This window comes from Numida meleagris, chromosome 3 (genome assembly GCF_002078875.1).
Source record: "Numida meleagris isolate 19003 breed g44 Domestic line chromosome 3, NumMel1.0, whole genome shotgun sequence".
Lineage (NCBI taxonomy): Eukaryota > Metazoa > Chordata > Aves > Galliformes > Numididae > Numida > Numida meleagris.
The window spans coordinates 56819507-56834069 of record NC_034411.1 but is presented as its reverse complement, the minus strand read 5'-3'; the positions used below and the strand labels follow the sequence as shown (position 1 = coordinate 56834069).

Sequence of the window (14563 nt, the reverse complement as noted above, 5' to 3'; positions counted from 1 at the left end):
CTATTAGGTAGGATGTTGGACTAAGTGAATCACAGAATCATAGAATTATAGAATGGCTTAGGTTGGAAGAGACCTTAAAGCTCATTCAGTTCCAAACCCCACTGCTGTGGGCCGGGCTGCCGCTAACTAGCTCAGGCTGCCCAGGGCCCCATCCAACCTGGCCTTGAGCGCCTCCAGGGATGGGGCACCCACAGCTTCTCTGGGCAGCCTGTGCCACTGCCTCACCACCCTCTGAGTAAAAACTTTCTTCCCAATATCTAATCTAAATCTCCCCTCTTCTAGTTTTAAGCCCCTTGTCCTATCCGTATTTGGTCTCATTACCACTGTTCTTAGACACATGTGATTTCCTTCCGTTTGAGAACATCTGTCCACTTATTCAGTTGGAGTGACATTCTGGGCTGAAGAAATGGTTATGTGTGTATATATATGTATGTGTGATGTTTTATGCTTTCTTATGTACAAGTGTATTGTGGTATCCATGGATCACATGTCTTGGTATTGCTGATGAAAAAAAAAAAAGGCCTGAGATATTACATGTGGTTTCTACAACTTAAGTTGTATGTCTTATATGTCGCATCAGTAAGAATGCTCCACGTTGATATTCTTATTTTAAAATTTTTAAATGAAATATACTTCCTTGTGCAGGGATGGAAGCAGGGAGCTGCAGAAAAACAGCGTATCTGAACACCTATCTGGACAATGTTCAAGATTTCATTTTAGTACCTGGTCCTGCAGCTCGCCTTCGACCTAATAACGTTCCAGATGAGTATTTCTCTTGTATGTAGTTGTTAAACTCATTTTTATTACTTGGTTGTACACTTTTATGCTTTCCAAATACAAACTTAAGGTTCACATAATACACTGGTAAAATTGAGTGGATGTCAGCTGGGGACAACCTGAGTAATAATGAAAGGAAAATATTGAGTGGTGCACACATGCTTTTAAAGACCATTTTACTTTGTAGGTCTGAAAGTGTGCATGAATCCTACAAATTCCTTTTGCGGGTGAACAACAACAAATGCTCTTGCTATGTGAAAGGCATTCCTTTGAATCAGATCTCAAGATAGCCCCCAAATCCCCCATCATGTCTCACCTTATTTAGTGACTTACCAGCTTATATGTGTATAAATGTATAATACACTGTATTTCTGACTTAAAGTAATATTAGGTTTTTTTATCTTTTACATATTTTTTACGAGAATTATCTTTCCTGGTTATTAAAAAATGAGTTCTCCTAATGACCGGGCAGCAGATCAGCTGAGTAAACTGTAAAAGAAGATAATCAGCTTCAGTAAAAATGAACGCTTACAAATTTTTAGCTTCGATTCATTATGCAGTCACATTGCAGAGGAACACTTGATGTCTGCAGGTTTTGATTCTTTAATGTAGACACGAGTGTTTCCTTCATGTTTCAAATTTCTTTCAGAGAAGACATGCTTTTTCCATCTGAATAGTTCTCCAAGCTCATTGCAACTTACATGCATCAACCCCAGTAACTTTAATTCCTGTTTATGTCATTTCTTGATGCTATTCTAAACAACTTTAAAAGTTTCCTTGGAGAATGTGGGAGTCAACTGTAGTTCCAGATTCTGTCTGGATAAACAAGTTCAGGAGGAAGAAAAGCATCTTCAGTTATTGATATATGTACTGTTTTCCTGAAGTAACGTAGCTGTGTTTGTAGAACTGCACATATCTTTGCTGGAATTATAAATGGTTCCCTTGCACATGTAATCCTTTATGTACTTCAGTCAAGCATTGAATATCAGACTTAGGGCAGAGTAACTGTGTGAAATGTAATGTTCCTCTGTTACACAAAATGTCAAGCTAAATGATGTAACGTCCACTTTTGGCTTGAGTCTAGAGATCTGAATCTTGGCTGGCTTGCACTTGGCTTTTCTTGCTAAGGATGTTTGCCAGACAAGACTGCAGTCCTGATTGTTTTATTTGTTTCTTTTTTTCCCTGGTTTTATTAGCAAGCAGGAAAATTCTAGCTTAATTAGCACAGCTTAATTAGCTGCCTTTTCTGTGAGAGCATACTTCTAAGATTATTTTTCTGATGTAGCTAATATTGTTTAAAAATGTAAAGCTGCAAGTAAGCAAGGGAGGTGAACTAAAATTTCATAGAAGCAATAGTTTAGTGATTGTTTTGCTCCAGATAGCTTTTGTTCTGGAATTTTTTTGAAATTGAGGTAATTAAATTACATAAGGAAGATGCTTTCATTTTACATGTGATCTTTTTTAACTTAGGTGACTAATTCTTACATATGATTCTTCCAGTTAACTATGAAGGCATTGTCAGAAACCTCTCAGTAAGTATCATCTTATCTGCTGTTCTAGCTTTATTTCTACTAGGCATTTTATAGCATCAACTATTTTCTAGACTGCTGAAATAACATCTGGACTTTGAGTCAGCGACTTTCTACATGCTATAAAGTTAACAACAAGAAAGTAGTCCCATGTAGGAGAAGGTTAAAGTTTAGCAGGGTATCATATGGCTGTCTCTGGTTGTGTATTAACTAAGGTTTTGCTTTCATTTGTTTTCACTAACTCTTACCTAATGCTATAATCATGTTGCTCTTCAAACTGGGGAACTTGTGCTTCTGGACCATGCAGGCTGACAGCCACGTCAATGTAAATCTTAACTCCATTTCCTGGAGTAGCATAAGATTAGCTTGCTCACACCTATTTGATAAGCAGCTTTTAGTTGGATAGCGATATCTTCTTGTAAATTCCAATTTAACTGTTCCTGATTCTGTTCTCATCCCTGCACCATAACCTGTTGATAGCTTCTCAGTTGGGCAGACATTGCTGTCAGTGGGAGCTATGCTGATAGTATAGATGAATTCCAAGTTCCACTGTTGCAGTCATGTTGTTTTTAACAATGAGTGGATCCTAAGCTGGCAAAATAAAATGGTTGTCCTGGTATGACCAATCTAAAAAATGTTTGAGTGTCTGTGAGTCCAGTATTCCAGAAGTGTAGAATTATTTTACTGGATACTCTCCTACCACTTCAAGGTATCGTAATGTTCATGTCTCAGTGTAATTGAACGTCTCAGTGAACAGTTTGGTTCTGTAGAATTGTAGTCTGTAAGTAAAAAATAAAAAAGAGTAAACGATTTCCATAATCCAATACGAATATCTTTAATAACTGTTGAATGCAAAACCAGTTAGTATTTGCTATTTAAGTATTTATTAATATTCATGTGCCCTGTTACTGCAAACATGATGGAGTCCCATTGTTCTTAGAAGAAGCTATTGCAGACCCTTTGTAAGAGAAGTGCTAAGAACTGTGCATTAAATAAAGAAAATTGTGATGGAATGTGCATTTTATATCTTAATTTTAAATATTTCAGTGCATAGAACCAAATCAGCCTTTCAAAGCTTATATGAAACAGTTTTTACCCAAGCGTTTCCATTATGCCAATAATGACCGGATTGAACCACTGCACTTCTATTTAAATTCCCAGTGGCAACTAGCTAGGTAAGTTACAGTTTTCTGTACTTGATTATACAGCAGAGATATCATAGCCTTTGACTTCTGAGTGTATAGAGTTCAGTGATAGCTGTTGGAGCTTGGAATTCTTGATTGTCTTAGCAAAGAGGCGTTGCAAACAGAACACATGCTTTTCTCTGCTGTGCTGACCTGAGAAGGCTCAGTTCTAAATTCACAGCTGTGGATACTCTCCTGGCTGAATGTGCAGGTAGTGCAAATGTTCAGTCACAGATGTTAGAGACTAAGGTCCCTTTTGTGTTGTGCACATCTTGCCATACTTTTTTCCAAAGTGAGTCCTGGTAAGCATGTGTGTGACTGCTGTTGTTGAATCAGTCACGTGAATGAGCCACACTGAACTTATCGAACACACTGTTATCAGTGGTTACATTACATATTCTGACCATTGAACTTAACAACTCCCATAATAATGGCATCTGTTGTAATAACACAGTTTTGAACACCTCTGTGATATTTTAGGGCTTTCAATACCAAAGAGTTCTACAGCCCATGTATTCAGTAAGTCCTGTTACGTAACAGTGAAATGTGTGCAAATCTTGCAAATCAGGTTTGAGTTACTGAAAGTAAACACATTTAAATAATGTATGTGAAACTGACATATGTTTGAGACTTGTTTTTACTGGACTATAAGATGCCCAGCTGAATCTTCTGAAGTACATAACTGTTTATTTAAAAAAATGTTAAGAAAATGCTTACATAGTGTACTATAAAGTTCTGTTACTCAAAGTGAAATTACCACTTAGCCTGAGAAAAATATTTTCTTCATGTGTCATCTGATGTTTGACTTTAAGTGACTCTAAGACGGATGCTTGTGAATTCCAAAGGAATAAAATCTGTAGAGGAAACTATCATTCTGATTCAAAAGGCATTTTTTCTAGAGCCTGAAGACTTTCTGTTTCCTATGGAAAAGCCTCTAAAATCTTTAAATAACAAGTAAACAGTGCATCACTGAATGTATTTTAGGCTGATGAAGTTTGTAAAGTGTGAGTTATATAAACTGTGAATTTTTAATAGGAAACCGCTTGAGATTAAAAGTTGCACAGGTGGATTCCATGGCTCAGATAATCACTTCCCCAGTATGCAGGTGAGGTTTGAAAACTTATATTAGCTTTTATTTTTAGCGCCTTCTGATTATGAATGTTGCGGTTGCTATTAATTTATTGTTAAATAAATATTTAACAATATCTATTTATTTATTGTTAAGATCTTGCACTATTCAATCCGTGCCGCAGAGGTTTGGCTTCTGCTGATGAGAATATAAAGACGTGCCCAATTTTTTTGTTGTAACATTAAAAACAGGAAAAGAGAACTTATCTTTTCAAATCTTCAAATATAGGAATCATAAAATATAAGAGAATTCAAATTGGAAGGGATCTTGTGAGGTCACATAGTCCTATCTCCAACTCAAAGCAGAGTCAGCTGTGAGATCAGACCAGATTACTCAGGACTTCATGCAATTGAATCTTGAAAACTCTCGAGTACAGAAACTGCACAACCTGTATGGGCAGCTCCTTCCACTGCCTTACTGCTCTTTTGTCCTCATGGTATAAATAAATGAGTTTACCAATAGCCAGATTGAAACTTTCTTGTTTCAAGTTATGCCTGTTGTCCCTCTGCCTCCCACCATGTAGCACTGAGGAGCGTGGCCCTTGACAGCATCCCTTAGCCAATCAAGTCTGGTCTCTATTCACCTACATATTTTGGTAGCAACCATTGTAGCCTGTCTTATGCTTACATCTCAGAAAAAGAAGTTGAATTTTAGCCCCTTTTTTTCCACATATCTATGAAATCTGAGACAGTTGCACTGTTTGCAAAGTGCTTTCAGAGGTGTTGAATGCAAAGTATCCATCATTGTTCAGTGTCTATACAACACGGATGCAAGCTTTACTCAGAAAAACTGAATAGCTGAAGGTAAGTTTAAAAACAATCTTGTCATAAGTTGAGCGTAAACATTTGCTGCCCTCACCCCCTTGCTTTAACTCCTGCAGCAAACCCTGCTGCGTGCTAGAGTTAACTTTGTGTGGCTGCAGAGTTAAGTAGGTCAGGGAACTGAACCAGATGAAAAAGTGCCAGGAGGAAAAAATATGAAGTGTTTTGAGCTGGCTTAGTTCCTGGATCGGGTTCACTGTTTGGCTACACAATTGCTTGTGCCAGCCCAGCTCAGAAAGTGGTGCAAGAAGAATAAGTGATAAAAGTCTTGGATCTTGCAATTGCTTCATCCGTTTAAAGCATTACTACCAACAGATGTTTTTACAGCCTTAAATTAAAAGCTCCCGAATTGTTTACAAGGCATGCAAAGTGATGGTTATTTTGGCTCAACATTTCCATTAAGTCATTTAAATCATTTGAGAGAATGAAGTTCTTCAAAAGCAGAGGAAAGCAAAGAACTTCATAAATGGCTGAAGGTGTCTTTTAAGGGCAACAATGAGAAAGAATTGTGTTTCCTAATACTCATTGACTACTTTTTAAAGTTAATCCTACATCTTTTCAAATATCTGATTACGTGCATTTTAGTGGAAAAATGCATTTATTTTTAAGAAAAGCATGCTTTTAACTAGATCCATATTATGTTGCTAAAGTAAAGATAAGTTCCTGGAAAATAAAATTGGAATGTGAAAATATTTTCAGTTTCAGCCTGTCTTTAAGAGAGTTCTGCTTTTCTCTGTGAACCCTAGGCTATCTTTATTGGTTTTGGACCGGGATTCAAATTTCAAACTCAAGTTGATCCGTTTGAAAACATTGAAGTATATAATTTAATGTGTGGTAAGTACAGTTGACGGGAGTCTTCTTTGTTTGTTAAAAACATAAAATCTTTTGAGTGTCATAAATCTTGTAATAAACTTTTAAATGTCCTTTGAAAATTATCTTTAAGACTTTCTGTTGATTTTCACTAGTACCTGAGAAAGATTCAGCTTCAAGAGGACTAATTACTATTGAGGCTGTGCTGGTCAGGCCGCTTACATCTGTATTTTCCACTAGTCACTGTGCATGTTCCTCTGACCTGCTCCAAATTGACATTTTGACTCACCAGTATTAAAACTACCTACACCACCTTCCTCTTGCCAAAAAAGCACCCTCCCTTTCTTTCTCCTGTTTAGCAAGAGGCTTAATTCAATACTGATACCTTATTCCGGCAGAGCAGAAATAGGAAGCCTCCAGGAAGCCTGAGTCATGCTCCACTGCCGCATCCAATTTTTCATACACTTGAACAAGTTCTGTCATGTGTATTCTTATTTGTTGTTCTCCTTTACCATATTTTCAATTTTTATTGGCTTGATTTAGATAGGTTTTTAATTCAGTTAACTGAAATTGAGATTTCTGTTTTTTTTGAAATTGATTGATACAATACACCTTCTTGATTCATATAGTAAGCCTTCTCCCAAATTCATTGATGCCCATCATTCAATTTTTGTATTGCAGATTTGGATGTTTCCCTGTCCATTCTCACTGTCTAGTGTCACAGCTGTTTTTTTTGTCTTTTAATGGACAGTAACTGTCTCGTTAGCCTACAGTCCCATGACTTTAGAGTCTCACTCCAAAGCTAGTCATCTCTTTAGTTGCATAGCTGCAGTGGTTAGGTTCCCCATTTCTCTTATGATTTTTCACTGCACCAGAGAAAGGGGGTTCATTTCAGAAAATCAGACACCTTGCTGCCCTCCTTTTTTTCACCTTTTCAAATACAATGTTACTGTTACTTTCTGTGTCCCTTCTTTGTCCTCTGTTTCGCGGTTTCTCCAGAAATCCATTGCTGTTTTTTTCTGCTGAGTTCATTTATTCCCCTGGAAGTCTTCACCTGTTTTCCATTATCTCCTGCCTCCTTCTCTCTCTTACCAGGATCCATGCTTGCTCTAACACCTGCTTCTGTGAGAGACAATTTGTTACCAAAGGGTTTGATCCAGAAAGCACTTAACGGGAGCACTGCACATGCTTGAGATCAGTGGCAATGTTCAGGTATACCACATTTAAACCATGCGTTTAAATTCTTTGCTGGAATAGGAAACAGGCTATTGTCAGGAAGCATGCATCTCACACCCTTGTATGCTTTGACGTCTTCTCATGTCATAGTTGATTTCTTTGAACGAACCTTCTTCTAATGCTCCTCTATTCCCTTCTGTATATGCTGTGTGGGAGGGTTAGAGTCCTTATTGACATCTCACAGAAGCAAGTTCAGTGACAGATCAGACTTCTTATGTTCACTCATTGAGGTCAAGATTTCTTCTATCCTGTATAGAAAGAGTTAGAAGCCAGCACCTTAACTTTTAGATAGATAGAAAATGATGAAATGAGGCAATTTACTAAAACTTTTCCTTGCCCGGGGATTTAGGTGCTTTCTGGTCTGCAGAAGCTCATCTTTCACTTTTGGTCAGTTCCCTAAGGTTTCTCTTGGAAGTCTGACTGCATCTTCTTCAAAGGGAAGCCAAAGAAAGAGATACTGTTTTGCATTTGTGCAGCATGTCAGCACTTAAAGCACAAACACCAGATATGTACAACTGATTGTCTTATCTGAATGAAGGAATTTCGCCTCATGTTTTCCAAAGTGTTCAAACTGCCAGACTTCATAGAACTGTATGGCTTGGGTTGGAAGGGATCTAGTGGATGGCAACCCTGCCCATGGCAGGAGGTTGGAACTGGATGATCTTCAAGGTCCCTTCCATCCCAAGCCATTCAGTGATTCTGTGAATGTATTATATGACTTTTTTGAGCCTGTTCTGTACCTCCTTGCAAGCAGACTAATTCCATCCTCAGCCCTAACTCAGAATCATAGAATCATAGAATGGCCTGGGTTGAAAAGGACCTCAAAGATCATCTAGTCTCAACCCCCCTGCTGAGTGCAGGGTCGCCAACCACTAGACCAGGCTGCCCAGAGCCACGTCCAACCTGGCCTTGAACACCTCCAGGGATACCTCCAAGCCCAGCTGAAGTGCCTTTACACTAATGCACGCAGCATGGGAAATAAGCGGAAGGAACTAGAAACCATGATGTGCTTGGAAAATTATGATCTGGTTGCTATCACACAAATATGGTGGGATTAATCCCACGATTGGAACACTCTGATTGAGGGCTACAGCCTCTTCAGAAGGGATAGACAGGGCAGTAAGGGAGGGGGAGTTGCCCTCTACATTAGGAAGTAGATAGACTCCGAAGAGCTGTGTCTGAGCAACAGCCATGACCAGGTTGAGAGCTTATGGGTTAAAATCAGGGATTGGTCCAGTAAAGGACATCTAGTGGTTGGGCTCTGTTACAGGCCACCTGATCAGGGGAAGCCTGTTGACGAGGCCTTCTTGCTCCAGCTGCAGGAAGTGTCACGTTCATGGGCTCTTGTCCCAGTGGGGGATTTCAACCACCTGGATATCTGCTGGGACAGTGGCACGGCGGGCGGCAGACAGTCCAGCAGATTCCTGGAGTCTGTTGAGGATAAATTCCTGGTCCAGGCATTAGACGGACCGACCTGAGGTGAAGTCTTACTGGACCTGGTGCTCACCAACGTGGAGGAGAGCATTAGAGGGATTAAGATTGGAGGCAGCCTGGGCTGTAGTGATCACGCCCTGGTGGAGTTTGTGATCTGGAGGAATGCAGGGCTGGCAAAAAGCAGAGTGAGGACCCTGAACTTCAGGAGAGAGAACTTCTGGCTGCTCAAGGAACTGCTGGGTGGGATCCCCTGAGAAACTGTCCTTAAGGGCATAGGAACAGAGCAGAGCTGGCAGCTCTTTAAGGACACCCTCCTGAGAGTGCAAGAGCTCTCCATCCCCCAGCAAAAGAAATCGAGCAGAGGAGGCGGACGACCGGTATGGCTGAGCAAGGACCTGCAGATTAAACTGAGGGAAAAGAGAGAAATGTATGCAAAGTGGAAGCAGGGTTGTGTAGCCTGGGAGGAATATAGGGCTGTTGTCCACATGTGTAGAGATAGGATCAGGAAAGCCAAGGTGCGGATTGAGCTGAACTTGGCTGGGGATGTGAAAAATAACAAGAAGGGGTTCTACAGGTACATAGGCAGGAGGAGACAGGTCAAGGAGAGTGTTCCCCCTGTGGTAAATGAGGATGGAGAATTGGCTTCCTCAGACATGGAAAAAGGTGAGGTGCTCAATAAGTGCTTTGCCTCAGTCTTCACTGGTGGTCAGGCTCCCCATGTCTGCCAGGACCCTGAACCCCAATGTGTGGGTGAGAGGAATGGTTTCCATCCCACTGTAACAGTGGAACAAGTCCAAGACCTCCTCATGAAACTGAATGTATGGAAGTCCATAGGGCCAGATGATATCCATCCTAGGGTTCTGAGAGAGATGGCTGATGTGGCCACCGAGCCACTCTCCATCATATTTGAAAAATCATGGCTGTCTGGTGAAGTCCCCGGTGACTGGAGAAAGAGAAACATTACTCCCATTTTTAAGAAAGGGAGAAAGGATGACCCAGAGAACTACAGGCCAGTGAGCCTCACCTCTGTGCCTGGGAAGATCATGGAGCAGATCCTCCTAGAAGAATATAGGTACTTCCTTTTAAACTGCTTACATTGTTTTTCCTTTCAGTTGTTCTGAATAGCAAGTTGTGCAGGATTATTAACTCACTTTTGCTTGTAATCACCCATAATTGTAATCACAATATAAGCAGCAATGTATTATAGTCTGTTTTTGTCCTGTTACTTGAATTCTTTCATAGACTTGCTTGATTTGAAGCCAGCCCCAAACAATGGAACCCATGGACGCCTAAATAATCTCTTAAGGAATCCTGTTTACACCCCTCACCATCCCAAAGAAACAAGCCATCCTTCTGAATGCTCTACTGTGGGACAAAGAACCTTTCCAGTGAGCCTCGGCTGCTCCTGCCGGACAGCAGTACGTACTGAAATGGTTGAAGTCCTGGAGGCATATGCCTCTGTTATATTCGGAGTGAGACTCTAGATTCTCTAATATTTGTATTTACCCTGTAGTTTTGCTTCCTGTTTTTTTTTTTTATCTCGTCTCAAAATCATATCTTGCCTGGGGTTAGAGGTACTAGCCTGTATTTGCATGTTCATTTTTTGTAGTTTCCTAATGTAAAACAACATTCAGCTCTGAAGAGCGTGGAAAACATTGCAGAAGCAAATGTTGATGGGAAAAGCATTTAGTTCTTACTTAGTTCACTTTGCTATGTGGAAATTTCCTTTCTGTGACTATGTTGTATGCTTGGGATTGGTTTTCAAAGATGTTGATTCACTTGTGGTGAAAACAACGTGTTTCTGCAAATTCTCTGTAGCTCCTCTACAGTACATGTCTGTGAGTTCTGTACAGGGATAACCTGCAAGCCAGATGTGTTACCTTTATTATTTTAAGTGTAGTAATGGAACATAAATTGCTTTGTGAAACATATAGTAAAAAGTCAATGTTTTTGCTTTATAATTATAGGGCTTGCCAGTAAGAGATTTTCATCAGCGTTTAAATCTTACTGAAACAGAAGGTAAGACCTTTAGCTAGTAAAATAGGGTGATAATAAAAATGTGAGGATGGCTAAAAATGAAAAATATTTGATGTCTAAACTTCTGAACAAATATCAAGTACGTAGTTAAAAATTCTTTGAACTACTTGTTGGGGTTATAGCTCTGTCATATACATTTAGGATTCAGACGCAATCCTACTGAACCCTACTGAACTTGTTCTCAAGTACGTGTGTATCTGTGTGTATGTATCTTTATGGCACATGTTATTATCTGAAATATTTGAATTTTCCAACACTGAAGTAATGAGCACCCCAGAATGAGAAGCAAAAGTGATGGATGGGGAATGATTTGATAAGAAATCCCTGTAAATGTTGACATCATGGTGGCAACATACTTCTAAGGAAGCGCAGAATATTGTACATGATCTGGTTATCACATGGTTTTAAGTCATTGTTTGCTGTGCTAATGCTGTATTTCAATTCTGTGGACACATTTGTATCACGTTTGAGCTGCAGTTTGCAAGGCCATGTACGTATTTATAACTCATAAAACAAAATACACTATTTTGAGCATGAAGCCGGTAAGAAAATAATTAAAGAATGGAAAACAAGTTGGAATCTAGCCCTTGGTGCTAATGCCTTAAAAAATGCAGTCATAGCAGTTCATTAGATTGTCAGAAAGGAAAATAAGTTGATAGAGACCTTGCCAGGTGTTCGCTCATGGAACCTTGTTTCTTAAACAATCTCTGTATTTGTTGAGAATCCGCTGTCGTTCACTGTTAAGAACTGGATTTATGTCAGCTACAGGCAAGATCCAGTGCTTGATGCTTATTCAGGACTAATTTAAGGTTTCTGTTGACTTCTGTAGTTTGTCCTGGCACAAAAAGTGAATAGTTTTCTTGAGCCTTTTCCACTGACAACATGGCATCTTTTTAAAATGTGTTCCCAAAACTTTTAAATATCACTTTTTGGTATTGTAACATGCATGAGAGCAGCAAAGTGAAATCCAGTTAGTAGGATACAAAAGCATGTGCTTTTCTCATAGCACGTAAGTAGTTTCAGTGAAACAAACTGTTTATGTGTAGGTGGAAGCTCCAGTGCCCTGCTGAGTATGGCTTTGGAGAAATATGCCAGGCGTGTAATATATTTTAGTCCCATTTTGTAAAAATATTAACCAAAGGTTCTAAACCTACACTTCCGAAACATTAGGATTTTAGCTTGAATTATCAGTGAGACCTACGTTACCACTGATCTTAACATAAGTAATTTGCTTTTAAGTCATATGAATCCTGCACATATTTAATACATTTCTTCCATCTGTAATAATACTTTCTCTAACAGCCAGCCTCAATACTCCTTAAAAGTATTCAGAGTTTATTAATTACCTCTGCATATTCTGACATTGATTGTTATAACTTGACAACCATATAAGAACAATTAACTACTACCTCTTTAAGTTTTATGAAAAAAAACACCTAAAATGTTTGTCTTTTCCATGATGGGTAGGGAAATAAATGTCATAAGCTTTTTTAAGCAAAGCTGGACTTCGTTTTTTGGTTTTAAATTTGGAACTGAATTCCTCATTTAAAACAATTGCCTTGAAGATTTGTGGGTAGCAGTGACCTACTTAATGGAAAATATACCTGAAGGTTTGGTACCATTCTTTATAATTCCATACACTTAACAATTCAAAATATTTCCATATTCAGTAGTGAAGTAATATTTTTTTATAATTTTAAGATAGTTTCATGATGCACTAGTTTTTCTTAGTTTTTATTTTACACTAGAGAGCTAGATGCTTGAAAATATTATTTTTTGGCTGTTTCTGGCCTACATAAATAAATATTCAATGTTTTGATGAAATTAATATTTATCTTCAAAAATTCTGAACTTTTTTGCTGACATTTTTGGAGTGCAGCAGGCAAATGGAGGAGCATGTGTTTCTTATGACTGTTCTATTACATTTTTTTCACTTCTTTTTTCTTAAGATTCTTAAAATAATGTACTGTAAACTATTTCTGTTGCTAACTCTGCTTTTCTGTTCAGCTTCTTTTTAATGACTTTCCCCTCTTCTGATCTCACATACATTCTTTCTGTTACAGTTTTAAAGGAAAGTCTTCACTGCTCTGTTGGATGAGGTAGTTGGCCAATGGACATAAACAGACATTGTCCTAGGCAAGGATCTGCCAAAAACCCTGTGCTATACCTTGCATAAAGCACTTAGGGATACTACTTGTTTGTATACAAACACTGTAGAGAAGAGTGGTCTGAGAGAGGGGGGGAAAGGGTTTTATGGCCATCACAAGCATTATAAAGCAAGTCATAGAATCACAGAATCCTTAGAGTTTGGAAGGGACCTTTTAAGGTCATCTGGTTCAACTCTCCGGCAGTGAACAGGGACACCTACAGCAAGACCAGGTGCTCAGAACTCCGTCCAGCCTGATCTTGAGTGTCTCCAGGGACAGGGCATCCACCATCTCTGTGGGCAACCTGTTCCAGTGCCTCACTACTCTTAATGTAAACAAACTTCTTCCTTATATCCTGTCTAAATCTCCTCTCCTTTAGTTTGAAACCATTTCCCCTTATCTTATCGCCACAGACCTTTCTAAAAAGTCTGTCCCTTTCTTTCCTGTAGCTTCCTTTTAGTCCTCACACATCTGAAAATCTAACCATTATTTCATGGTATCATTCATTTAAAGGACAATGAAATGTAGAGATCTAAATGTCACTTCTTGAAATAGCTTTGTGGTTTATACTAAAACAGGCCCTTCAGCAGATTTGAAATCACCACAATTGGTTTATTTCCCAGCTAAATCTTAAGTAAAAGCAGATCCCACGTTGTGTATTTATATCAAAGTACAAAGTCAACTATGACTAAAATTTGCATTTTATGTCCATCTACTATTTTAAATGTCAAAATGTTTTGTTTTAAATACACTGTAAAACTGAACATTGTACATTTGAGTTATGGACGCTGGCATTTTTCTTTATAGTGATATTGTCAGTTAATTTGTTGCCTTATCGTAGAAGCTATACCTTTGATACAAGAATGGATTTTTTCTTTTTTTTTTTTCCATTACTATGGTTTCTCTATTTAGCAATTAGAAATTGGGGTAATTTTAGGTGAATAAAAGAGAAAGGTTCTCACCAACCATTATCGACTGAAATGTAACAAGCATTATTTCTACTCCAGTTAAGAAGATAGAGACACTCACCTTGCCCTATGGACGGCCCAGGGTTCTGCAGAAGAAACATAATTACTGCCTCCTTTACCATTATCGCTATGTAAATGGGTACAGCAAGGACTACAAGATGTCTCTGTGGAGCGCGTACACCGTTAACAAAAATGTAAGTGTCTGAAGAAATGTTAGAAGCAACCTTGAAATACAAAAAACTTGAATGACAGCTATTCCTGAACACTTTCTCGAACTCTTATTCCTGAATAAGAGTTGGCTTTCACTCCTTCCTTTTTCTTGGCATAAGCTTTTGCATCTGAAGGGAACAGATCCACAAGGAAGCAAGGAGACCATTGCCATAGGTACTGAGAACCTATGAATCTGCATTGGCTCAGTGTCTGGCAGTGTACATCTGCTATAGCAGTCTGCCAGGTAAAGCAGTGTACGTAATGATGTAGGACCCTTTTGA

The 14563-nt window shown here is 38.8% G+C and overlaps 1 protein-coding gene across 1 annotated transcript in view; it reads left to right on the top strand.

The window, feature by feature from the left end:
• The window catches only part of ENPP1 (ectonucleotide pyrophosphatase/phosphodiesterase 1), a 54033-nt gene that overhangs the window by 32881 nt on the left and 6589 nt on the right, over positions 1-14563 (top strand). The window contains exons 13-20 of the mRNA XM_021391995.1: positions 646-777; positions 2278-2309; positions 3354-3481; positions 4526-4595; positions 6187-6274; positions 10163-10338; positions 10888-10939; positions 14112-14266. Coding sequence (XP_021247670.1) covers positions 646-777; positions 2278-2309; positions 3354-3481; positions 4526-4595; positions 6187-6274; positions 10163-10338; positions 10888-10939; positions 14112-14266 — 833 coding nt within the window. The remainder of the gene's footprint in view (positions 1-645; positions 778-2277; positions 2310-3353; positions 3482-4525; positions 4596-6186; positions 6275-10162; positions 10339-10887; positions 10940-14111; positions 14267-14563) is intronic.